The following is a 27,835-nucleotide window of genomic DNA, read 5'->3' as shown; positions in this document are numbered from 1 at the left end:
GATTTCTTTGCTCTTCAGTTTTAGAAACAAGAAAGTAATTCTTTTCTCTGTAGCCTATGCATATAAAACTAAGATGTACGGGTTGTTGTTTTTTAAATCTGATAAACAAACATTTAAACAGTGTCACAAACCAAGGCGCGCATTACCATAGAAAGTAATGCAAAACAGATTAATTTGTTCCAGACTTTTAAAAACAACCCCTAAAACAGCAATTTAACATGAATTTTACTATCTAACAAGACCATTGATCCATAAAATGACAGCAATAATCAATGTACTGTACTATAAAATAAATAAGACAGTGTTTGTAGTCACAAAAACAAATTAACTAAAAAAGCCTCAAAAAGCAAAACGCAAAAACAAAAGCACCAAATACAGTGGTACCTTGGTTCTCGAACTTAACCCGTTCCAAAATGTTTGAAGAAGAAGAAGAAGAGTTTGGATTTGATATCCCGCCTTTCACTCCCTTTAAGGAGTCCCAAAGCGGCTAACATTCTCCTTTCCCTTCCTCCCCCACAACAAACACTCTGTGAGGTGAGTGGGGCTGAGAGACTTCAGAGAAGTGTGACTGGCCCAAGGTCACCCAGCAGCTGCATGTGGAGGAGCGGAGACGCGAACCCGGTTCCCCAGATTACGAGGCTACCGCTCTTAACCACTACACCACACTGGCTCACCTGATTGGTGCAGGCGCCCCAGAAACAATAGCCGACAGCCGAATCAGATGTTTGACTTCCGAAAAACATTCGAAAACCAGAACACTTATTTCTGGGATTTCAGCATTTGAGAACCAAGGTGTTTGACTAGCAAGGTGTTTGAGAACCAAGGTACCACTATATGTCACATAGCCTGAGCAGTGTCTGTAACTCGGGAATGATGCACGTCCTTCTCCATTGGTTGTGTGTGTGGCTTTTGGACCCAATAATCTGATTGGCTCAGAAGGATACTTTGCCAAATTCCAACGTTTTCCTATGAGTAGAGTTTATGTACTTGAAATAGAGTTTATGTACTTGAAATTAATTTCCTGCTGAAATATGTATTTGCCTGTGTCTTAAAATATTATGGTTATCAACAATATTGAGAGAACGGTCTCACCATCCCTATGTGAAAGATATTCCATTAAAGGAATCCAGGGACTCAACTTGGTTTGGTCAACCCCGGAGAGTCCTTGAGTCCAGGGGAGCATCTGGGGAGGGAACAGAGTCTGTTCCCAGGCTTTTCACCTGCTTCAGGTGTTCACCCTTGGCTGACCTATGATGGAGCTCTGGGTCAGCGCTACCTGCAAGGGTGTAGGGAGCTAGTCGAACCAGAGCCTATGCAACCACTCACTTTTCTGTAATCAATAAAGCTGTGGCCTAAATCCTGCCAAAAACCAAAACTAAAATTTGAGTCAAATGTGTTTTTATTTAGGGGGGAGGTCTCTGGGTCTGAACATGCAATGGAATAATCATGAACAAGATGTCTTTCATTCAGTGCTAATTCACCTATAATGCCTATTTTCGTATCTGTAGAGATTCATTGTAATTCATTTTACCCTCTCCTAGAGCTACGTTCACCCTTCCTTTTAGCTGGACCATTTTTCTTTAACAAGTGCATCTTAAGGTGGTTATAATACAATATACACTTAAAATAATCAAATACTACCAAGCAGTCAAAAAATTGTTGATCTTTTATAGTGTTAGACGCCAATAGCCACCATGAATAGACATGTTTTCATCATTTTTCTGAAATTGTGCTGATCTTGGTACTGTACATGCCTTATTTCTGGGGGAAGCCTACTCTAGAGAGTCGGTGCCACCACAGAAAAGGCCCCTTTCCTGGACATCACCAGACGGACACAACCAGAAGAGCCTATATTAATGACCTTATTGACTGCATAAATCTGTTTAGAAGGTTTTCCTTCAGATAATCTGGCCCCAAGTTGTAGCATTGCCTTTAAACAATGGTGTTTTATGTCCTCAGACACTGTCACCTGTCAATAACCTAGCCACCACATTGTATATGAGCTATAGTTTCCTGAGGCAGATTTTAGTGACTATGTAAGTCAGACAATATTGAATATATTTTAATATACAAACCTACATAGTTCTGCCTACCTGAGGAGTCCCCCTGAGTATGCAGACACCATTGAATTATTTTTGTATATCCCCTCTGTGTTCCAAACTTAAACAATTGAGGCCACTCAAGTTCAGTGTTAGATGGAAACATCGTGCCTCACAAGACAAAGGAATTTAGAGATACATGGTTGTACCCACTAGGATATGAACTACAATAAAGATTGATATTTCAAGGGAAATGAAAGTAAAAGCTCTAATGAGATATGTCTCAAAACTTCAGTTTCCCCGCAGCTTTTTTATTGTACTTCTATCTTTAAAAAAAGAATCCTCAGCATCTCTGTGATTTATGAGTTACATGAAATAAGTAAATTAGATTTTCACTTTAGTCAGAAAGCATAATGCAATAGAAAAAAAAATGAAGAATCAAAGCACTCCTGGTGGATAAAAACCTAATTAAAAAGAAGCTGACACACTCCCTGGTGAACTCTGCTTGTTATTATTTAGCAAAATAATTTTAATAGGGAAAAAAATTAATGCTGCCAAATCTCTAGGTACTACTTATTACCGGAATACTATTATCTTCATGTTCAATATTATCTCATATGATGCTTCTGTGAGACATTTCCCCCCTGTTTTATTACCTTTTATCACTTTTAAGGCTCCATCTGTACTATAAACTAAATGTGTTTTAGCATTATTGCCATGGGTTTCCCTCAAGGAAGTCTGGGACGTGTAGTTTTATGATGACACTTCTTAGATTCCTTGTTAGCAGCCCCATGTCTCCCGACAGAAATACAATGTTTAGGATTTTTAGGGTGGGGTTCATGAGACATACACCTTTTAAAGTTCCTAGCAGATCCATGCTACAGGGAGAAGGCAGGGAACCTGTTGAATTCAGCCCCTGCAAGTATGGCTAATGGACAGGGATGATGGGAGTTGTAGTCCAGTGTCCCCTTCCCTAGGGAATCACTTCCCAAAATACTACAAATACCACTGTTGAACCCTATATTTTGAAGAAAAGATACCATTATTATACAGCATTGGTGTCCCCCGCCCCCATGCAGTGTCCTGCTTATAATATTATTATAAAGGTCGAGAGTTTACATTTGTTATGAGCTGAAGGCTGAAGAGCTTTCTCTGCAAAGGCATCCCACTTGTGGAGCACACAGTTCCTTCCTTCCAGGACTTCAGGCCTTTAGACAAGCCTTCTCAATATGTTGGGTGTTATATGGTATCTGGATGTGCCAATATGTTTCTAACTGTATTTTATTGTTTTATTGTACTTTATGCACTGGTGACCCGCCCTGCTGATCATTTGTGCAAGATATAAATCCCATAAATATATATAGTTACCTGATTGAAAGACCTGCTTCTTGCATCTCAATTACGGCAGCGGGGCAACAAACCAATTATGTTGTCCATCCAAGGAAATAAAAAGATAAAGGGACCCCGACCATTAGGTCCAGTCATGACTGACTCTGGGGTTGCGGCGCTCATCTCGCTTTATTGGCTGAGGGAGCCAGCGTACAGCTTCCGGGTCATGTGGCCAGCATGACTAAGTCGCTTCTGGCGAACCAGAGCAGCGCACAGAAACGCCGTTTATCTTCCTGCCGGAGCAGTACCTATTTATCTACTTGCACTTTGATGTGCTTTCGAACTGCTAGGTTGGCAGGAGCTGGGACCGAGCAATGGGAGCTCACCCAGTCACAGGGATTCGAACTGCCGACCTTCTGATCGGCAAGCCCTAGGCTCTGTGGTTTAACCCACAGTGTCATCCGCGTCCCTGCATCCAAGGAAATAGATGGATCCAATTAGCTTCCAGAATTAAGAGATTAACCCTACAACCCTATACATGCCAACAACATAAGTAAGTCCCATTGAGGACAATGAGAACTACTTCCAGGTAAGTGTGTATAGCAGAGGTAGGGAACCTATGTGGCCCTCCAGCTCTTCCTCAACTATAGTGCTTATCACTTGTGGTCATGCTGGCTGCAGCTGATGGGAGTTTGAGTCCAAAAACATCTGGAGGGTCAAAGATGTTCTCCACTGCTGGTGTATAGGACTACAGTGTCCAGAAGGACTTTAAAAAATCAACATGGGGTATAGGAGGCAGTGCTGGCCTGGTGGTAGAAGCCGAATATTCCTACTTTACTTGTATAAATGAAAACAAGACTTTCATGCTAATATAACATAAGCCAAAGAAATTATAGCCTTCAAGGAATAGAATGGAAACCAATATGTGCAGCCATGACCAACCTCTAAAATCCTCTTGCAGCTTTCTACATTATAGGCCTGCAGTTAATATGCCTATCTAAATGTTTTTGCCCCTTTCCCCCACTTAATCAAAGCTTGTTCAGCAATTTCCCCACACCCACAGTTCCTTGCCTTATGATTTTGACAGGCTGCTTGGCCTCCTTTAATCTTCAGCCTTATCAGACTGTCAAACTCTTAAGCTTTTTAAAATCAACAGCTGAAGACCGCATACTATTCTGAAGGCTCACATATAGTAATTTATATTTCCCCCCTGACCTTCATGCTTATTTCATTCTCCTCAGGGGAGGGAAATATGAAGTAGCATAGAGCTATGTTAATAATGGTAGCTTAAGAACTTTCTTCTTCTTCAAAAAAAAGTAGAATAACAGATTCTGCCTCTATTTTGTATAATAATATTATACCTCGCACAGTTCCTAATTACACCTACTTTGTTTTATTTGTAATGTATATGAGTAAGAGATTATCCAGGGGTCAAATGACTGTTCTGTGATAGTATTGGGGAACGAGAAAACCCCCGATGCTATTAGGTGATTGAATTAGTGAAGTATCAAAAACAGCAGGACTCAAATTGCTATCAGCCGCTGCTGTACAGTCTTAACTGGAAGCAGATGCTTGTTTTAAGGAAACCAGATGACATTTGCCACAAACAGCAATAATAAATGCTTAGTTTTCACTGAGATTGCAAACCTTTGCCTGGGCTATACAGTGGTACCTCTGGTTAAGAACTTAATTTGTTCTGGAGGTCCGTTCTTAACCTGAAACCATTCTTAACCTGAGGACCACTTTAACTAATGGGGCCTCCTGCTGCTGTCGCGCAATTTCTGTCCTCATCCTGAGGTAAAGTTCTTAATCCAAGGTACTACTTCCAGGGTAGCGGAGTCTGTAACCCAAGGTGTTTGTATCCTGAGGTGTTTCCAACCTGAGGTACCACTGTACAACTTTAGATTTTAGGTGGGGGTCACATGAAGGGACGCTTTCTTATACAGCCCCATCATTGCTATGTGCCTTTAAAAATGAGTTTATTAGGGAGAAGCATTCTAGACTGTTTCTCCTGATACACTAGTTTTTGTGCACAGGGATATTTCTTGTATGCAGGAACATTCAGCATGGCTTGAGATCCTGCACACATACCTCCAATATACAAAAAGGGAATGCAAGTGCTGGTTCTCAGTGTCTTCAGGATCAGATCAGTGAGGCGAGCTGCCTCAAAGTCCCTTTAGGACCTGCTCCTTTGGGAGGAAGAGGAGTGGACGCTTGAAGTCAATTCTGGGGGCCCTTTTTAATTTTCTCCCCTTCTAAAAGATCTTGCCATTCAGCTCTGCCCAGCAGCTGTTCCTGTACTGGCCTGATAGAGTAAAAGTGGAAAGGAAGCTGCACAGCCAGCGATAACCTGTCCACCTTTTCTTCTAGCTTGTGCTCTGCTGGAGAACTGCTTGGGGTTGTGTCAGGTTTCTAGTCCCAGAAAAACTTCCTTCTTCTTTTTTGGAGCTTCAAACACAGCAGTCAGCGCAAAGCTTCCTGCGTGTGGTTTTGGCTCTCTGAAATGGAGCCAAGTGGGCTGGGAATCGTAATCCTTGACAGGGGGTCTTGTGGGGTTGGGAAGGCCCTGTGTTAGCTGTTTCCAGAGAGATCTGAGCACCAAAGCAATCAAGAGCGAAGGGTAAACAGCTGATCTCTTTCCTGCTGTGCAGTGACCCTGTATGAGTCAGCTTCACAGAACTTCTTTTAAAAAATATGACGCTCCCTGAACTATGTCTCTGTGGGGAATTTCCACAGTACACCCAAAATGACAGACACTGTCACTTCCCTCTTTACTCTGCTTGCATCAAGTGCTATAATTTCTCCTGCAACTGTTTGTTTTTAAAGCACTATCTTTATCAATCCAGCAGCACTAACACATGGCAAAAGGACTGGCTATCCTTGGGAATTTTCACTAGATAACACTGGGAATACTTCACAGATTCAATTAAATACATCCCCCCCCCCTTTATGTGTACATGTCAAGCACACAAATACATAAACGCATCTGTAAGTATGTCCCAGCACACACAATGTGGCATTTCTCTTCATGAGAAATCAGGAAATTTGGTGTCCAAGGACAGTCATAAAAAGAAACGTTTCTGGAACAGAATACATTGACCAAATACGTGTGTGAAATTTCACAACTTCAGATACGCTCCCGCTTGCATGACAGAGTAAGCTATGCAAAACTGTCACTGAACAGAAGTGTTGCCTTTTTTATTTTTAAGTGTTAACTGTCATAAAAGCTCTTTTAGTTTTTCTTCAGGGAGAGTGGCATTTAAAGTCACTTTCCATTTATATTTTCTCCAGTGGCCAAGGTTGGGGTGGGGTGGCAGGGAATATAAATCATATTTTTGTGCAATTTAAAAATAGCAGCAAACTTCAGCAAAGGATCATTTCCCCTCCCCCATTTCCCAAATGTTCCCCATGTTTGCACTCCATCATGTTTGGTATCACAATAGTTGTGTCCCCACACCTCCCATTTTCTGTTCCTGTCACTGCATTTCTAATAACAAAGCTAAAAGGTTTTTCAAGGTTACTGTGAATCACCTCAAGGTTTTATGGGGGGGAAATCTAATGAAAATTATTGCGTGGGATTTTTTCCCTGCCTATTACAATGCCACTGAAAGATGTTGACTAATGTCACACACAGCTGAGACTTTGTAACTACTTGAAGACAGGGCTGTGATTTGTGAGGAAAAGCATTGACTTTCCCAATGATGGGCTATTAGCATCTCTAAAGCAAATGACCACAATTATTTCTATTTGTCCGCATATAAGAAATCTACATCATAATTTCTAATCAATCTCCATTTCAGCCTAGTAGCTTTAAATAATGTGTTTTCTGGAATGCACCACTAATACTATGCTCATGAGAACTGTAGGAAATAAGAGTCAAACATCTAAGGTAGAATTTTATTTGCTTTTGATGTGAAATTTTCAAACTAAATACTAGAAAAAAGCCCTTACGATTTGCTTTTTATAACTTTGGCTGAATATTGTAAAATGATTTCTGATGACTTTAACAAAGGCTAAATTCAGCTTTAAACTTGCTATCAGTTGCATCCGTTGGATTATTTGTTCTATTAGTGCTGTGCCAAAACCGTTCTCCAATTTCTTTAATGTTTTCTTTCGTGTCTTTTCTTATCACTTGCCCCTGCACTTCTAGTGCCTAGTTTTTCCCCTCCTTGATTTGGACGATCATAAACGCTTCCCCCCCCATCCTTGGTGGGGGTGTCTGATTTAGTCTGGATACTGTTGTCAGCTTTCCTCCCCCAAATCAGTTTAAAAGCAACTGTGCCACCTTTTTATTTTAAGTGCCAACAGTCTGTTTCCATCCTGGTTCAGGTGGAGCCTATTCTTTTTGTACAGGCCTTGCTTGTACCAAAATTTCCTCAGTGTCTAACAAACCCCAACCCCCTCCTCTTCCTCCTCTCATTCACTTAGCTGTGACTGTCTAACCTGGAACAGACAGTATTTCAGAAAAATCTTCCTTGAATTTCATGGCTTTCCTCCTACCTAGCAGCTTAAATTTTACTTCCCAAACCACACAACAATATGTCCCCATGTTAGTGGTGCCAACATGAACCTCAACAACAGACTCTTCTCCAGTGCTATCTACCAGGCTGCTTAGACTATTTGTGACATCTGCAATCATTGAACCAGGAAGGCAGTCTGCATGCACATCACAAACCAAGTTATCCAAAGATTCGCTCACTACTAGGAGACACTCACTCCTGTTTCCCCAACACAGGAGGGTAACATTATAATGTAAACAGTCGCCCCTAATTCAGGGCCCACTGTTGAGTGCACATTCCTTCAAGTAAGCAGAAGGAGCTTTGGATCAAAAAACTGCTCCTTGCAATTAATTTTTCAAAGCATTTCCAGTCACCATAAAAATATGTGTTTGGAATCAGGGAAGCCCTAAAATATTCCATGGAAAGAGCATTTTTGCCATGTTTCATGGTGGTTATCAAATTATGCGAATTGTTTTCCTCCACAAGATGAGTGAGGAACATGAGCTCCCTTCCTCCCTCCCCTCAAAAAACCTGTGGTTGGAAAAAGCAGCTCTTAGCACCTTCAGCACAGACCCCGGAGAGTCACAAATCAATAACATTAGCAAGGCCATGCAGTCATGCCAAATACAAACAGGACACACTCTTTGACACCATGCAGAAAGTACAGAAATTGTATGCCATACCTGCGTAAAGTTCTGGAGGGGGGAGGAGGGGGGAAAACAGATGCGAAATACCAAATTATTCCAAGAAACAAACATGTCTGAAGAAAATCTCTCTCTCTCTCTGTATAATGAATGAGCCAGGTTTGCTACACTTGCTTATTATTTCATGTTTCATAGTGTTTCTTTAAGAGACAGTTTACAGTATGAGAGTGTTTGGGTCAAATTGAGAGTACAGCGTACATATTTAGAGACGGACTTAAACTAGTCATGTCAGGTGAGTTCTCTGAGTCCGCTCTGAGCACGATTTGGTCAGATACCATCCACCGTTAAGAATAAACTTACAAGGTCCCACATCCTGTAAAATCCATGGTCACTAATCCAGGACAGCAATTTCTCCCAATCAAACTGTGAACTGGACTTTATTGATGAATATTTGGAAGATGCACATATAGATTCATTAGAAAAGCAGAAATCTCAAGAGTTGCTGTGATATATATATATATATAATACATTGTGTGTTTATTCTGAGGATGCCATTAAAATACATAATGGCTTGAATTTAGAATCAAAGCAGAAATGGCACCGATATGTATTCACACACATACCGGTTTGTAATCCAGTTTGTTGTAACATGGAGTTTCTTTTAAGAAACTGGATGAGCAAATGTCTTAGAACTAAAGGAAATATATCTACACTGAAGTCTACCTTATGATAACAGCCTATGTTGTTAATAATTATTATATTGTTAATAGTTTAGATATCACAGGGTTCTCCCCTATGGGAGCTTCTCATGTATGCAAACACTTTGCATAATTCACACTTTGCAAAATTCACTTGATGTTGCTTTCATCAAAATGCCAGCCTGTATTCTCCCCATCTCCCAATTTAATCCAAGAAAAGTCCTATGGCTGGTAGGCAACTGATTTGTTCCGGATCTTCACTTGCACAACAGAACTTGTGTCCCTCCTCTCTTCAGGTGCACCCCATTCTCTCCACAAATATTCTCCAGTGGGTTGGAGGGAGACCCATAATAGGTTTCAGGGAATGTACAAGATATGGAGGGGGGAGTTATGTTGTGCAAGCAGAAATTCTTGAACTGATGAAACAAAAATTAGATTATTATTATTATTTTTTTTTAAAAAAAAACTATTGTCAATGACCTGTTTGCAACCCATTTACAATATCAAGCCCCCCTCTGGAAACATCCAAAGCAGGCATTTTGTTGTTGTTTCACCATTATCATAAAATGATATTGGGCCCACCATAAGCTTATTACATCACTTGTTAACTTGCCCTAATAGTTTCACTATGCTGCGCTGCCCTGAAAGGTCAGTCCTTAAAAATGTTGGCCATTATTAGAATTAATTTAGAGCTCCCAGTAGGGGGGTTTGACTGCTAGTCTCTCAAATATCAACTAGGGAACCCAATACATTCAGGAAGCATTAGCTGGATTAATGGAACAGCATCTTGGTGATCAAGGTGAGAGAGGGGACTGAATTCATTATCATTACTATGTCAGATTTCCCCAGAAATGGGGGGTATGTGGCCCTTCAGATGTTTTTGGACTACAACTGCCATTATCCCCAGCAGTACTGACTAGGACTGATGGGAACTGTACTCCAACACCTGGAGGGCTTCTCTGTGCCTACCATTTGTTAATTAAATGATATAACCAGCTGATGTTTTCCTATCTTTCTTTGACTGAAGGTACATCATAGCAGAGCCACCTTCATGGACGACAAATCCTGTATGAAGGGCAAGACGGATATAGCCACCTGGGAATCTTAACTTAACTTTTCTTAAAAGCCAGGGTTTATTTCACATTAACATGCATGGACCAATTTTATATAAAAATATTGGAGTGGAGTCCCTGCGTAGATATTTGATCCTCCTTGTAACTCATGGTCCCTGTTGTCCTTCAGCCCTATGCCCACTCCAATTTTACACGCTTTCAACCTTGGCTGAAGTACTTTGTGAGAGCCCAAAGATTACGAAGATGGTAAATAATCCATGAACAGATTTTGGCATGTCTGTTCCTGACAAATCAGGCCTGGGCAAATTTCAGCAGTGCGATTGAAGTTATGTCATGCTTAGGACCTGAAGGCTATTCAACAGACATAGACAAACTTAACCCTCCGGATGTTTTGGGACTACAATTCCCATCATCCCTGACCACTGGTCCTGTTAGGGATGATGGGAGTTGTAGGCCAAAAACATCTGGAGGGCTGAGTTTGCCTATGCCTGCTATTCAACATCCAAATGGATTTAACAAAATCATTTGGTGATGCTGCACCAAAACCTGCAGCAACTAGAGATAAAGTGTTTTAAATTGGGAGATATTGCTTTCATATTTCAGGAGAGTCTCAGATCTGAGAGATATTTGTGTTATGATAGCTGCAACTCTCCATTGAGCCATATCACAAAATGTGTAGTCTGTGATCACTGAAAGCTAATTGTTCATTTGGTCCATTATCTTTACTCTCCTGTCTCGCCTCTGTCACGAGCACTTAAAAACCTTTTACTTATAATCCAATTTCTAATTACCACTACCCATAATAGTCTCCTATACTGAAAACTCTTATTATTATTCTAGTTATTCTCCATTTTCCCCTCTGAGCTGGTCTTGTTGACTTACCTTTTTTTACAAAATGTTTAATGGTCAATTACAATTTCAGCTTTAATCTTATTTGGTATATATTTGGGGACATGTCATTGGGGCTGCAACAAACAGGAACACATTGTCTTTTAATTGAAGCACAGCAAAAAATAAATAAATGACTGAGTCATGTAACATTTTGGATCAAATAACAGTTTTCTTTGTCTGACATCATGGAAATAATTAAAAGAATATTACCTCAAATCACTCAACCATTCTGCAGTTTTTGAATGTTAAAGAATACAGTACTAGGCTATATTCAGACATGAACATGCTATGAATCTTTGTCTCCTTTCAGCAACGAAAATGGCTAATAGAACAGAAAAATTGTTCCAGGTGCCTTATATAGAGCAAATTTATACTTTTTTAAAACCATTTTTTAAACCAATTTTTACTCAGTTTTACCATACCCCAGATATACTGGATTTGCTGATACATAGTCATGTGCTTTTCATTTCATACTTGGTGCTGTATTCTTCTTCTTAAACCCACCTGTGGCTTTGTAGCCAATTGCTGCATTACCTGTGTGGGATAGCCAGCCTCATATAACCATCATGCTTAAGTCTAATTAATGCATGAAGAAGTTAGTGCCACAGAGTAAGCTGTTCTGCCAGGCTTAGCTATGTCTACTTCCCCTCACCTTTGGAGGAACTAGGTAATCAGGCCTATTGTTCTCGCCCAGTTTGCTTGAAAAGCTCAACATGTGAAGAGGTAAGCTGGTTGCTCAAGCTTACCTGCATGGCTCTAACAAGCCTGTCTTGAGTTTCTATACAAATAATTTAAGCACTTTCACCAATTTACAGCTAAGCCAAATTTTACTGCCTGCACAACTTTTCTGACAGGTGTATGGCAAAGTGCATGAACCTGACCTTTGAGCAGTTTGTAGGTAAACCATTTTTTAACTTACAAAACGTGTGGTCTTTTCTTATGATGGGGGAAGAGGGAAGTTTTGAAACTCACAAGGGCAACTTTAAAAGCCTATATTTCCACATTTTATTTGCTGCATATTTTGTGGTTTTTAAATCTCTGTGGGGGTTCTCTCACCAAACAGTACTTGCCCCAAATCTGGATCTTGGCATCCAGGAATTCACCTTTCATACTTATTTTTTTCCTTAAAAAATAAGGAAATAAGGAAAATAAGCCTGGCCATTTGACACATTTTAGTTGCTCAGGACTTCAAAACCTATCACTATTACTAGCTGAAGATCACCAGGTGTTCTGGAGATAAAAGGTGCATTGTGTTTACTTCTCTGTGCCATTAGGACTAAGATACTCCTGAATGCATTTGTGTTTTGCATATTCCTTTTTCATGGGGATTTAATTGCATGAGTTAGGCTGACATTGGATGGGTTTGTTTATGCAGGCCCCAGTTCAAGTTGAATATGCCATGGAGTGGAGCAGTGAGATCAGTGCTCACTCCTGAGCCCCACTACATATAAAAATTACATGCTGGGGGACCATGCGCACACTGGTGCTGTGCAACTTGAAAAGGCTAGTTATCAAGAGAGTTCTGTCTAATGGAGAAAAAGTGAAGCAATTTTGAGTATGGGGGGAAAGTGGACAGACAGAATACCAATGCATAGACAAGAAAACTGAGAGAATGGAAGATTTATAAAATATGGTCTCTGGAAATATCATCAAGATATCCTTAAAGAAAGAAGCAACAAACGTGAAGGAGAAGAAAAAGAAGAAGTAGAAGCAAGGGTGAGTGGCTTATATCCAGAGTGAGAGAGGCTAATTGCCCCCAAAGGAAGTTCTGAAAAATGTGCACAGCTCAATTAGGCAGCCATTGGGTAGGAAAAAATGTACTTATTCCTTTTCTTCTTGTTGTTCAGAAGACTAAAGAAGGTGACAGGTTTATAACCCCATCATTTTCAAGGACATCTTCTTAGCCCTCTCTATAGAAACGATAAACTGTGTTTATACAGATCTGCTTTAGGAAGGGGGAAGCATAGCAGTGCCCAGACAAAATTAGACAAGGGAGATTCTAAAATTTACAAACCATGGCATTCTGCTTAGATGAGTGAACGTTAAGATCTTTTATATAGCACAATGTATGACCCTAAAAATAGATACAACCAGGGCTTTTCTTCAGCCAGAACTCAGTTCCGGCACCTCTCAGGTAAGTGTCATTGCCACTATAAGAGAACAAGGGAAGTGTTTGTGGTGAGTTCCAGACCTGTTTTCCTAGAAAAACAGCACTGGGTACAACCTCCTGATCTATGGTTAGGTGTGCTTTGTTCTCCAACTCTCAACTGCTGCACCCAAAGGAACTTGAAAAGGCACTTTCATTTGGGCAAGGTAGCCCCCAATGATTTCCCCTGCTCCAAACTCGGTGTCTCATTCCAGGCCTTTCCTTAGTGCCCCCCCAAAAAAAACCCTAGAGAGAGTTTGGTTGGTAGAGATGACTGCTAGTAGCCATTGATAGCTTTATCCTCCACAAATTTGCCTAATGATTTTTTAACCCCATCCAACTTGGTCCAGCTGATTTGGTTCTCTGTTTTCCCCTTTAAGGCTGAATTTCCACATGTTCAGATTGATGGCCAGGGCAACATCCTACTCATGAGTGAATATCCGGAAGGGTGTTGACATTTGTCACCTCCTTAAGGAGGCGCCCTGTGTTTATTTTACTGCCTGCCGATTTTATATGATAGTTAAATTGATTTAATTTCATAGTTTTAATTGTATTTTAAAAGTACTGGGAGTTTGTTGGTTAGTCTTTGTTATGCATAACATTGATGAAACTGGTGCTATTATAGAACAGGTCTCCGCACTCCAGAAAGGCCAAAAATATGCTAGTAGCAACTTTATTAACTTCAGCACATAAGGAACTGCAGCAAACAGGATTGCTTAACTCAATCCAAGCAGGCAGCCTGAGAGGGGAGGCTGATAGCAGCTTCTCTCCAGCCTCTCCTGTGCTTCTCCTGAGCACCGCATCAGTAAGTTAAATGGCCCATACCTTTCTTCCTTCCAAGAGGCCATGTGCTACCAAGATCCTCTCCTATGTTTGTTATGTTTGTTAGCATCTCTTCTAATAAATAACTGAACTCTTTCAGCAGATGAATAAACAAAGTTTATTTCACATTAGTCACAGCCTCAGAGATAATTGGCTGGTCACTTTTGAAGCTCGCTCTGAGAAAATAAAGGCTTAATAATGCTGCTCGGAAGAGTGAAATGAGTTCAGACAAGTGACAGAAATGCTTTCTAAAGTTAATTATGTTTACTTTCCCTTCTCCCTCGGTGTTCATTACCTTTAAATGGAGTCACACATTGGCAGTAGTAATTACCAGGTTGGTCAATGCAGGTGCCTCCATGCTTGCAAGGAAACGAAGCACATTCATCTATATCAGTTTCACAGTGCATACCTTTGAAAAGATAATTGAAGATGCAGCAATTTACTAAGACAGGCAGGTGTCAATTGATAATTGTTCAATTTGTACCTCAAGATTCCAGATCCATTCCATGCTGAGAATCTCCTCGAAATCAAAAAATAAGAACTTTACACACAGTATATTATTGTCAGAATCTATTTACTTCACACTCTCATGACTTAACATTCTCCCCTTGAATTATGGTGACATGTGCCTCTATACAGCTCTGCAAATTACTTCTCAGTATTCTGGGAATAAGCCCTTCTGCAACACATTTGACTGGTGAATGGGGAGGATTTAGCTCAAATGTGTAGTGAAGCTGCTTCTTATAGTGAACCCTGGCTCTATTCTGCCAGAGAACAAACTACTGTCAGGCCATTAAGTATGGCCCAAACCAGGCATAGGCAAACTCGGCCCTCCAGATGTTTTGAGACTACAATTCCCATCACCCCTGACCACTGGTCCTGCTATCTAGGGATCATGGGAGTTGTAGGCCAAAAACATCTGGAGGGCCGAGTTTGCCTATGCCTGGCCCAAACTATGTATGCTTATGGAAAAAAACATAAAGAGCACAGCATGAAAACTTTGTTTCATTTCAGTCAAGGTTGCAAAGTGCCCTTGTAAGGTACTCAGGGAGCAATAGAGATGAAGATGAGAGGTTTTCATAAAAAGATTATTATTATTAAATTTAAAAAGTATAAAAAATAGCATTTTGATGGCTAACTTACCCAGAAATGGAAAGAGGGGAGATAAGGAGTGAGATGGCTGCAGGCCACAGAGGTTACATGGTCTGACTGTTTCAGTTTTTGAAGCCAACATTCCGGACTAAGGGTTGGATCCAATTACAGATAGGTAGCCGTGTTGGTCTGCCATAGTCAAAACAAAAAAAAATCCTTCCAGTAGCACCTTAAAGACCAACTAAGTTAGTTCTTGGTATGAGCTTTCATGTGCATGCACACTTCTTCAGATACACTGAAACAGAAGTTTCCAGACATTGGTTGGATCCAATGTCAGTCTTATTCAGAGTAGGCCCACGGGTATTAATAAGCATGGCAAATTTAGGTCCATTAATTTTAATGGGTACACTTTGCTTAAAACTTAGTTGGATGCAGGATGAGCCCATGATAGCAAGAATCTTCTTTTGGAATCACTTGGGGTGCTACTGTAAAGAACTAGCACCCATCTGGAAGTGCATGTCTGCTAACAAATGAGACTTAGAAGGTCCAGGTAGGTTGAGGAAGACTCAGGGAGCTTTAGAGAAACTCAGAAAACTCATGGAGGTCAATGAGAATAACAAAAGCAAGGGGATGGAGCAGGCTGCCTTGGTCCCTTCCATTCATTTATTAAATCATTTAATATTATTCTAATAAACAACTTAAACATGCCCAAAGAGTGCTATGGTGTTCCTTTGATTCTGTCAGGATTCAGAGCGTTAATTATCTCAGGAGGCCCCAAAGTAGTGTATGGAGGCTGAAGAGACTTCTTTGTCCTTTTCAATAGACAGCTTCTATGGGAAACTTCAAGTGGATTTTATCCTAGCTATCTAGAACTCTCCAATCTTCCTTTCCAGTCAAAATGAAGCCTTTTGAGCCAAGGTGCTCATGAACAAACATCAGAAAGGAGACAGATTAGTGCTCTCTGGCAACAGTGATCAAGCACATATTTATCATCCCTTTGCATAGATGTAGTCACGGTCCATTCTAGGCATGGCCCTGCTGTTTTTATTTTGGAAAGGTTCACAGATGTGGCTGGCAATCCAGTTTCTCTGGAATGCAAGTGAACCATTAAGTTGGGGAAGATAAAGAGAAACAAGAAGGAAGCAGCAGCAAATCTTGAAGGCTACTCTTCCATAGAAAACAGGATCCATTATGGATGCCACTCACCTGTGAAGCCAGAAAGGCAGACACAGTCATATCCACCAATAAGGTCTGTACAAGTTGCATTATGGAGACAGGGGTCTGAGTGACATTCATTTATGTCGATTTCACAAAGTGTGCCTATAAAGTAGTGGAAGGAAAGAAGACAATATTTTGCAGCATCCAGACGTTTAATCATGACTATGATTTTGTTTTGCATTTCCATGGAAAGCCACTTACTCCTCGGAACTTTCTGTCAGTAACGTTATTATACTTTCAACCTGTCGCTCTAAAGCATTATTCGAGATATTTCACTGGTTTACTAAGAAGGCACACAAAGAACAAAGTCTTCACTGACACTGAATTGATTCTCAAGACTCATGGCAGGCAATTTCCTTATCAATTTGTATCAATATAAAGGGAAGAGAAAAGAAATGACACAAATATAATAGACTGCATTTGCCGTGACATGAAGGGAAATCTTCCTTCTGTTCTTGATAAGCTAGTGAATGAATGCTCGCCAAAGTAAAAGGAGAAATTTCAAACGTGAAAAACACATTATACTAGTTAAAAACCTGAGAGAGTTTGTGGTATTATATGCTGAGGCATGGGTGGGGAATATTTTGCCCTCCCGATGTTGCTGAACTACAACTCCCAGCAGCCCCAGCAAGCACAGCTGATGGCCAGGGATGATAGGAGCTGTAGTTCAGCAACATCTGGCAGGCCAAAGCCCCCAGCCTTGTTTTGGGTGTGCATTTTAGGACACAGAACTCTATTATTATTATTATTATTATTATTATTATTATTATTATTATTATTATTGCATTGTATGAAATTATACAATGCAATATTAACAACATTTTTTAAAAAAACTGACAATTACAAAAACCAGGTGAGTTCTAAAATTATACACCTCAGCACTTCTCAACCTCTGGTACCTCCTTCCTCTCCAATGAAGCATCAATCACTCTCTGGTCCCAACCAGTCAACCCACCAATGGCTAGTTCTAAGAAGCCAGGATGGGTAAGGGTCAGGGAGGCAGATGGGTGACCACACTTCTTCAAACAGATTCTCCGTATCCTCAGGCTGCCATAATCTAAACTGATTCAGTATAGGCGGAAGAGACAGTGCTGTAGACACCTCCACTGGACCTCTAGCATTTCTTCCTTCAGTTAGTATCATTTGTTGATTCCTTTGCTATATCTTCTCCTTCATTCTCAAGCTCACGACAGGACAACGGGTGACAACAGAGGTGCTCATACATCTCATGACCTGAGGCAAGCATTGGGATCATGCCCACTAGCTACACCCTTCCATATTTAAATAAAGCTAGCATTTGTTTCACATATTTATCAGCAGGAGATAACCAAAGCACTCAACTGAAGTAACCAGGTAACTGAAAGAGCCGCTATTGTTAATTTTTACAGTAATATATTATGATTTGTGAATACAGTTATTTTTAGGATTTGAGATAGATGAAATGATTCTACATTTCTGGCTTTGGATGAAGTTAACGGCACAATCCTATTCCCACTTACTTGAGCAAACACAAAGAGATTTACTTCTGAATTAAACATGCACTGGGATGTGCATAAATCTCCTAGATATGATTATTTGTATCCACTGCATTTTAAAGGCTGATAATTTTCTGGTTACCTTGAAATCCATCATAACACTGGCAGCTGAAGGCATTAAGCTGTTCGACACACGTAGCACCATTGCGGCAGGGGCCACTTAGGCACTCATCCATTTCTGTCTCACAGTTATTCCCTTGAAATAAGTGAAGAGGACATTTCTGAGAAATTCTTCAAAGGGCAGTGCAAATGGAAACAACAAAATCAAACGTATAAGTGAATACGGGTCTTAATTTCCATGTAGAGGATCCTACCTTTGATGTAAAAGTAACCAACATCAGGCAACATTATCTCATGAAGACAGAACACTCATATTTTCTATACAAATTGCTATAAATTTCTAACTCCTTTTGGTATTCAGTTCTCTGAGGGCAATTTGAGGAAGCTGGCCATCCCTAAGGGCGTTTGCCACAATGATCCAACAGTATGTCAAAGTCCCCGGTCGATCAACTTGATCTAACATTATGCTGAAGTTCCAGTCTTTAGCCACCCAAAGTTAAGCATATACTTCACTCTCACACAGAGCTCATGCACATGCTTACTTGCAATGCTCTTTACACCTATCGGATAAAAGTCCATAGAGCAAAGCTGCAAAAGTCAACAAGGCTAGATTGGGATTACTGTTTTGACTGCTAGTTTTAATTCTGTTCTGAAGTATTTTAATTGCTGTTTTTAAGTAGTTTGCTTTTTTACTCTGCATTATATAATTATAATTTTAAATGCTGTAAGCTGCCTAGAATCCCAACATGGAAGAAAGGAGAGATATAAATATATTAAACGGATAATTTAGATATAATACTGTTTAGACTGAGTAGTGCTGAAGCTTAACTGTGTCTATTTTGTTTCACAATTTTTTTTCCTTTCAAGTTCCCCTTAATAAAGCAGAGGAATGATGTATGTTTCTTGAGGTGATCGTAGTGATTTATTGAGCCAAGAAAACATTTGCTTTCAGCAGTTTCTTTCATGGGTAAATGCAGACCCATTAGAGGTATTTAGAATGAAATTCTTTTAGAACCTAGAATTTGAAAATATAAAAGCTTTCCCATTGAAATTAATATTCTAAAAGAAAGATGTTGGTCAATGATAAAAGGAGTAATTACCCCTTAGCAATCTGAAAGTATATTTAAGGTCAGCTCTAAGAGTTGTAATCATGGTGGGCATGACTGCTTACTTCTCTGCAATCAAAGGGAATGACTCAGCAATTGTCAAGCATTTTAAATCCTAATTTTAATGAGAAAGAATGAAGCATGTGCTTAACTTTCAAATTAGGCTTAAGACTAACAATGTCATTCAATATGTACTTACTCAGGAGTAAATTCTGCTGTAGTCTAACTATATAACTATAACAGTTCAGGACAGCAATACCTCAAGGACTCACCCCTCCATATGAACCTACCCAGACTCTGAGATTCATCTTAAGCCCTTCTTTGTGTGCCCCCTCCATGAGAGGTCCAGAGGGTGGCAACATGAGTATGGCTCTTTTCTGCAGTGGTTCCCCCCTAGGAAGTTTGGGTGGTTCCTTCATTCATTTAGGCCCCAAGTTTTAAATCAGCCTGTGCCTGATTAACATCTGATACCCTTTTAAATGTGTCTGGAAGGGAGGGTTATTCTTATTTTTATTATGTATTTTGTGTTTTTTATATTTTATTTTTATGCTGCAAACTGCCCTGAGATCTCTGGATGAAGGGTGGGATACAAATTTAATAAATGTATTAATATATATTTACTTAGAATAAAGTACTACTGAATTCAATAGGGGCTTACTCCCAGGTAAGTTGTGTTAGAGTTTCAGCAAGTATTTATTTTAGTAGAGCACGATAAACCCTTTTCCTCCCAAGGGATGACTTTTTCTGTAGAAGCGTGATTTACAACATCAAAATCTGGCGTTGAATAATATAAGTTACTGAGACTACCATAAATAATGCTTTAAAAAGCAAAACCAAACCATCAACTACAGTTACAACACAGATGCTTATATACATATATATATGTGTGTGTGTGTGTGTGTGTGTGTGTGTGTGAAAATCTACAAATATATATTAAAAAATCACATTGGCTGTCTACTTTAAATGCATACTTTTTGGTGTCATTTTGATTTCATTTGGAAGTGGTGAACAATGACTCCACATTTAACAAAAGCCAGGATAATTTGTTTTCTGCCAAAATTCCGATATTGAATTTCCAACACGAACTACAATGGTACCTCGGGTTACAGAGGCTTCAGGTTACAGACTCCGCTAACCCAGAAACAGTACCTCGGGTTAAGAACTTTGCTTCAGGATGAGAAAAGTAATCGCGCGGCGGAGGCGCAGTGGCAGCGGGAGGCCCCACTAGCTAAAGTGGTACTCCAGATTAAGAACAGTTTCAGGTTAAGAATGGACCTCCAGAAGAAATTAAGTTCTTAACCCGAGGTACCAGAGTCCTGTTAAAATCACCCTTGTAGTTTTGATTTCCAAGTAGCTACATCCAGCAACCATGTTAGGTTTCACAGCAGCACTTTACAATTTGCAGTAATCAATTATATTGAAGCACAAGTAGACAGTGAAATGAAAACTCCAGTGGCCAGGGATACTAGGTCATGTGGTCCTCCTCCTTGACTTCTGATTGACAGGATAGCAAACTGACACAGGGAAAGGAATGAGTATTATGCCTTTCCAGTTACAAGGGAATTGCGAAAGATAATCCTGAAGGCAGAGTGATGGAGAGTGGAGACAAGGAGAATTCTCCTGCAGATATTGCTGTGTCTCCTCTTCCTAATATCCAGGTCAAGCGAAGCCCTGATTAACTGCTCGGTTGAGCTTATCCTCCTATGGTCCTAACCTACCCCCCTTAATCAGTGCATAGATGAATAGACAATTCACATTAAGATCCCATGGGTTATTTTAAAATTCTCATATAATTTTAGCCAATTTCTCATGATGTGCTATGTGTGGTTTGGTACTAGAGAACAAATGCCAGCTCTGTAACAGGGATCTAATTCAGACACCGAGCAAGTTCTCAACCAAAAGGATAGACTAAGCAACACTTACAATCCATCCAACCAACTCTATGAGCCAAGGGATGCCATCATTTTTATTTGTGAAATTCTTGTGGCCCTTTCATAAAGGGCCTTCTCATACAAATTGTAGTGACTATATATTTATTTAAGTCCCACTACATATGTGTTTATGCAGTTAGCACCTTCACATAATCCCTGCTGGTTTAGGAATCCAACAGCAGATTCTTGCATAAATGATCGTGCAGGAACCACAGGCGTATGAAGTGAGCCATATAGGACTGATAGACAACAAACTGACAAAATAGTAGCTGCTATGCAGCACTTTGGGGGAAGGGGCCTGCTTAATGAATTTAAAGTATCTTTAGAGCCAAACCTACCTATAAAACCAGGTGCACAGAAACAACGATAACCATCAAATCCATCTTCACAGAGACTGAAACCGCCACAAGGTTGTGACAAGCAGCCACCAATAGGTGTTTCACACAGCTTACCAGTAAAGCCTGTTGAACAGAGAAATAAAGTGAATAAGCAAAGATTACTGCAGAAAAGTCTTGTAAATATATATATATATATACAAAGTAAATAAAAAAAAACTACCAATATTATTTCTCGAAGTTTTTTGTTGCAATGCTTTAACAGCATTTCAAAGTTGGTACTCAAGAAAAATAAATGTCAGAGTAATGCCCATCATTTTTATGCCCCCCTCCCAATATTAGTGACTAACGTTGCCATTTTTTACATGTCTAATGAGAAGCGAACCCCACTGAGTTCAATGAGGGTTACTTCCAGGTAAGTGGGATGGCAGCAGAAGGATTCTTGACATCTTCATTTTTTGTTTGATCTAAAAACATGTATTATGGTGCTTGATGACTTTTAAAAAAAATTACTAGAAAGCAATTGTTTTGTTTAGGTAGAAAAGTAGCTTGTTCAAACGGACAGAATAAGCTCCTCAATTTAAATCAAGAATCTTTGAAGAACAAGGGCCTGCAGAGAGGGAACCAGTCCCTTCTCTAGATCCTGAAGCGATGTGAGAAGTTAGCACAGTCTTATAAAAGATCTGAAATGTACACTTCCAACAGTGCAGTTCTGTATGTGTCTACACAGAAGTAAGCCCTACCAAGTTTTATGGTACTTATTCACAGGTAAGTAAACATAGCATTGACTTTTTGCTTTAATTATTTTCAAAGCAAATGTGCCGACAACTTATTGAGCAATTCTGGCACATTAGAATAGTTTTCTGAGGGAGGAGCGGGGTTAAGAACTCTAACATTAGATGCCAAAAGGCATGCAATTCCTTGAATTCCGGAAAATCTCTACACCGTCACCACTGTCAGCAGCAGAGTTTATTAGCGTTTCAACTTCTGTAAAGAGTCTTATTTACAGGGCTACTGTTTGAAGAAGGAAATGTTGATGTAAGCAGAACAAGAATGTGAAAGCTTTGAAAATAAGTGTCCATTACAATTCTGTAAGCACAAGCAAAAACACTGATTTTATACTTGCTCTTGAATGTCATTTCTGTTCTTCGCTTTACTTTTAAACAATACAAGTAACACAAATAACAAGATTGAGAGTGAAAGCGAAACTTTGTGATCAGTATGCCGGAGAAGGCTATTAGAGGTGCCTATCAGCACCAATTATCAATGAGCTTGGTTGAAAGAACTTCTCTGCAGCCATTTCTGTTGTGTTCCTTAAGTCAGTGTTTACCAACCTTGGGCCTCCAGCTGTTTTTGGACTACAACTCCTATCATCCCTTGCTAGCAAGACCAGTGGTCAGAGATGATGGGAATTGTAGTTCAAAAACAGCTGGAGGCCCAAGGTTGGGAAACACGGCCTTAAGTGTCCATATGTGGACATGTGTCCTTTAAACTCAACATATCATAATTTAATAATGCTAGCTACCTTTCTTTTAAAGCCAGCCCAGTAACCACTTAATGCTTGTGCAATACAAATGACATCAAAAATGAGTAATTAGCATTATAATAAAGTTGGCTATTTTCTAGCAATGGGACAATTTTATTTTTCTATTAACTATCTCCGACAGTTCTCAAACTGCTGTTCTCACATTTGATAACGTGGTAAGTTAAAACAGTCAGCTGAAGCAAGAACTCTTGATACACAAATTAAGAACATGCTAGAGAAATGCCTTTCATTAAGGCAAGCTTGTATGTTGCAGGTTCCAGAAAGACTGGGGAGATTCATTAAAACGGTTTTTTGTGCCTTCTTCCCTGATTAAGGTTGCAATCCTATGCACACTTCCCTAGGAGCAGGTCCTACTGAACTAGCAAGAATTACTTTGCAGCAGACATTCAAGAAACTATAAATTGGGGAATGCAGAACTCCCCTATTCCTGGAAGTCTGTAGAATGCAGTTCACTGTAGCCACAACTACTTGGCTGCATCCCTAAAGAAAGTCAGTGGGCCAGATTCTTAATGTATTAGAGGTGGTTGTATTTACAGAACACAGAGAGAAATGCATTCTGCAGATGCTCAGAGTCCTCTGTAGCATAAACTTTTTCTTTTGAGAATCTAAATTCTTGTGAAGCACAGAGAAAGATCAAAGGGCAGTACTGCAATTTCTTTTGCATTTTGGTGCAATGAGCCATTGGTGATTTCAAGTTGCCTGTTCAGAATCCGGGGAAGGGTGTAGTGGCTACGGGTTAATTTTGGAAAGATCAGCCTTCCCCAATCACACTCCCCCCCCCCCATTCCAGGGAGGTGTGATTTGTCCTTCATGCAGCAGCTGGAGCGATCTTTAATGGGGTAGGGGGTGCTTCAGAGAGCAATTTTGACAAGCAATTCCTACTAGACAGAAATAGACATTGAACCCTGAAAGAATTTCACAATGACTTTTTGTAATTACAGAACACTATTCCCTATATTCCAAATGACATATACATTTAAATCTGATTTAGTAGAGCCTCCATCACAGTAAAGGCTTCCCCCTCCAAAACCAAACCAAACCAAACCAAACCAAACCAGGGGGGCTTGGTATTCATCTACCCACTCCCTTTTTAATTTTTTTATTGACTGTCTTCGCATCACAAAAAAGAAAGCTTTCATAGGCATTGTGAAAATTTTGTGGTTTCCTCGGCGCAAGTCACAGCTAAATATCCCCTTGATAATCAGTGGGAAGGAAGGGTTCAACTTTGGTTTGGTTTTCAGAAAATCTCCCAGGAACATTTTCAGCAGGATAAGAGTATTTGACTAATTCCCAAAGGGGTCATTCTGAAGCATAAGCAAAACCCTCAGGATAAGAATTTTTCTATGACATGGGCAAATGCTTCCTGTTGATTACACTGTGCTCACATCTATAATAGCAAGAGTGCAAGCCCTACTTGTAAGGTTAATATGGCATTATTAAGAATTTAATTATTCAGCAACCTATAAGAAAAGAAGCGTTTCTTTTAACAGTGGCATTCCTACCACCAGGGATAAGGAGAGATGAAAGGAAACCATGGAGTCTAGTGGAGGTTCCCATGAGACAGATGTCACACAGGCCTTCAAGTGGCATATCTGACTTTCATGAAACATCCTAGAAGGATGTCATGTTCTCTGTTTGCCACGGTTGAAATTCCTTAAGTACTATTTGGCAGGAGCAACCAACGAGGAGTGGCAGTGCTGTGAACATGGCTTCCCAGCAATGGCACCCTGTTGTATCCCGGAACAGTTCCAGGGATGATGCAGGGCTGTGCAAAAGTGAGTTGTGGTGGTTCAGGCACACTGGTGATCTCACTGAGGCGCCCTAACCTCGCTACTGACCTGCACATATATTTTATGTAAAAGGCACCCGTTGAACCTCTGTTGGCAGGGTATTCCACAATGGTAAGTGAATAACAATAAAGGCTTGTTTCTTGTTGTCGGCTGAGCCTCACCAATGACGCTCCTACAGAGAGTCTCACTGACTGAGCTGGGATATAAGGGTCAAGGCAATCCCCAAGGTACTCTGGACCTAGGTTGCTTAGGGCTCTGTAAATGAATGCATGAACACTAAATTTGGCGTGGTAGTAATAGCCACACAGAAATGAGTGTTTTGCTCTTTCACTTGCTAGTACTTCAAGCAAAAGGGGTCAATTATACTTATTTAATGAATACTGAAAAGCTATTGCCATTGCAGCATATCTAGCCCAGTAACCATCTAGCTCCCAATTTAAGAGCAGTGGAAGCCCATTCCTAATTTGAAAGGGAACTGGAATTGGTAGTTAGGTGTCACATTAAGCCAGGGTTTCCCAAACTTTTGAGTTTATTGACCCCTTAATGAGCTTCTAAAGTTGACACTGACCTCAACCTAAGTTCTAAGGAATGTAAATTGAACCAATTTCACTATATATTTATCATTTAAAAGGCGAAAATCTTCACCTATATTTAGAAATAAAGCACCATGGTCTGTTGTATTGTAGTATCTCTCTTATTTCTGAGGCTTATTTCTGAGTAGTTCCTAACTACTCTTTGTACACTACAATTTGTAAACTTCTTTTCCTCCACCGGTCTTTTTTGATCCCATTTCCATCCCTACATTTTTATTCACCCACTGCAAAATCCCATAAACTCCAGGGGCTCAATATCAACCACTTTGAGAAACCTTGCATTAAGGAATAAGCCTGTATCTGCTAAAACAAAAGAAAGGCGTACATTGTTATTATATCGTATCTTTGAATTATGGCTGCATAGAAGACAACCAGAGAGACACTGTTTCCCCTGATAACCTTGAGCTAGTATAAATGGCTACCCAAATGCGCCTTTATCCCAAAGGTGTTTGTTTCCTTGTAGTATGTCTTGTCTATTCATTGTCATTTATGAACTGATCCAGGTTTACAGGCTTTAATGCTGGGTCACACCTCCAAGATTGGAGCCCCTAAAGCCTAATGCTAGCTATCAATTATAATCTTATCAGTAGGCATATAAAGTGATGCTCATAACTACTTCTTGAAAAGGTCATCGTGGAATGCACTGGAAGAGGGAGCGATTACCTTGTTCAAAAATGGGTGAATTTGTCGCACAGTCCTTGCAGTTCTAATTTCTGTGATAATTCATTCAGGGTATTTAATACACAGGATAACTGTGCATTAACTGCAAATATAAATATATATTGTTGAATAGCAGTGGAATAAACCACTGCTTTGTTTTTATTGTATTATTTTATGTTGCATTGCATCAGATATAAGAGCAATGCAACATGGCATATTTGCCTAGAGGACTTGAAACTGGTAAAACCATTTCTCTTACCCCAGACCCTCCAGCTCATTACATCTAGGCTGTCTGTGCTATTTCCATGTCTTGTATCAAATTTTATGCAACTAAAAGAATATGCAACACAGATGTTCTTCTTCACTGGGAATTTCATTCCGTTGGAAAAGCAACACCTTATATATTAAAAGCTGTCATTTCCAAGTTGATCTTCTCCAATTATTTAGTTCTGTGAGTTATCCGGACACAAAATATTCTTTTGCCTCTTGCCTAAAACCAATAAGAATCAGAGAGAGAGAAAATGCAATTGCCAGTAGGTGAGTAAAAAAAATCTGGCTTTAGTTGTTAGGCTAGCTAGAGACATATCTTAGCTAAAAAAGAAATCTCAGATTGTTCAGTCATCTGGCCAGGTGTGTGTGTTTGTGTGTGCGTGTGAAAATCAATTTGTCAGTAATATGGAAATGAGCTCTGAACTTGCATTATATTCTGCTATGTTTCTGGAAGTTGCATTCACGTCATGTGAAAGCTCAAATATAATGTGGGAATTAACAATTAGGGAAAGGCTGGGGGAAATGGAATAAACTACATATGAATGTAGCTTCCACCTTAGCTCCATCTCTGTTTCACACAAGCAGTCCCATCCCCACCTTCTCATTGCTCCTGTTCTGGTGCTTTTTTGTGCTGTAACTTCTGCAGAACCTAAACAGAAAGAAGCAAACCTTGCTTTAAGATTTCATTTTTTGCTGCTTGGTAATAATTTTACAATGGGTGCGGTTTCTATGTACTGAGTTTTCCTCATACTTTTTTTGTGCAGCTCTGATTGATCCCTGTAACTTGTTTTCAGGAATTTTTCTTCTACTTATCTAGCCCTCCTAGGCGGAAAAAAAAGTTATGGAGAACCAGCCTGGCTGCTCCCACCTATCAGTGTTTCTAGTCAATGAGTGAAGTCAAAGCTGTGATTGTTTGGATGCCAGGCAGTAGGTGCCCCTGGGGTCCTAAAGAGCTGGTGTTTTTCACTTCTCTAGGCTGCACTTTTCCTGCTTTTGTTTTGTTTAATAGTCCTCAGCTCCACCCACTTGCTACTTTTTTGTTTTGTTTTGCTACCTGCCAGCCACACAGTATAGCCAGCAGACAGCTGCTTGAGAGGCTTTTTTAAAAATGTGTGTTTTGCAGTAGGAAAAGAAGCACAGGAATCATTTGTTTTGCTGCCAGCTAGCCACATGGAACAGTTGATAGGCAGCTTGATAAACTTTTTTGGGGGGAAACGTGGAGGTGAGGGACGCAATGCAAGAATCCTCCCGTTGCTGTTCTGTTTTGATTTGCTGCCTGTTTAAGACATGTCTCAGTTGGATTCCTGGATTCATATATATATATATATATATATATATATATATATATATATATATATGCAGGTTTTGGTGTCCTCGGGTGTCTTCCCGTGTAAAAGTTGGGGTGTCTAGGCGACGTTTCGACGAGGTCTCACTCGTCATCTTCAGGCTGGTGCTTTCGGCTTCTTGTTACTGGAACAGAGCAGGATCTCAGTGTTTGAGTTCCTATAAATACTGTTGAGGGGGTGTGGTGTATAGCCTCCAATGTTCTGGGCAGAGA

At 40.0% G+C, this 27,835-nt stretch overlaps 1 protein-coding gene across 5 annotated transcripts in view; it reads right to left on the bottom strand.

Moving 5' to 3' along the window:
• The window catches only part of EYS (eyes shut homolog), a 567,790-nt gene that overhangs the window by 445,121 nt on the left and 94,834 nt on the right, over window positions 1–27,835 (bottom strand). For 3 of the 5 annotated variants that reach the window (XM_081905892.1, XM_081905891.1, XM_081905893.1), the window contains 4 exons: window positions 21,422–21,544; window positions 18,069–18,182; window positions 16,440–16,553; window positions 14,437–14,550 (listed from right to left, as the gene is read on the bottom strand). In XM_081905892.1, coding sequence (XP_081762018.1) covers window positions 14,437–14,550; window positions 16,440–16,553; window positions 18,069–18,182; window positions 21,422–21,544 — 465 coding nt within the window. Of the gene's footprint in view, window positions 1–14,436; window positions 14,551–16,439; window positions 16,554–18,068; window positions 18,183–21,421; window positions 21,545–26,010; window positions 26,381–27,835 lie in introns of those variants that run through there. The other 2 variants (XM_081905895.1, XM_081905894.1) reach the window with 2 other exon arrangements.

Source organism: Podarcis melisellensis (assembly GCF_964234715.1).
Source record: "Podarcis melisellensis genome assembly, chromosome: 3".
NCBI classification, from domain to species: domain Eukaryota; kingdom Metazoa; phylum Chordata; class Lepidosauria; order Squamata; family Lacertidae; genus Podarcis; species Podarcis melisellensis.
Note: the sequence above shows the minus strand (reverse complement) of the source record. Positions and strands in the feature narration are given on the sequence as shown.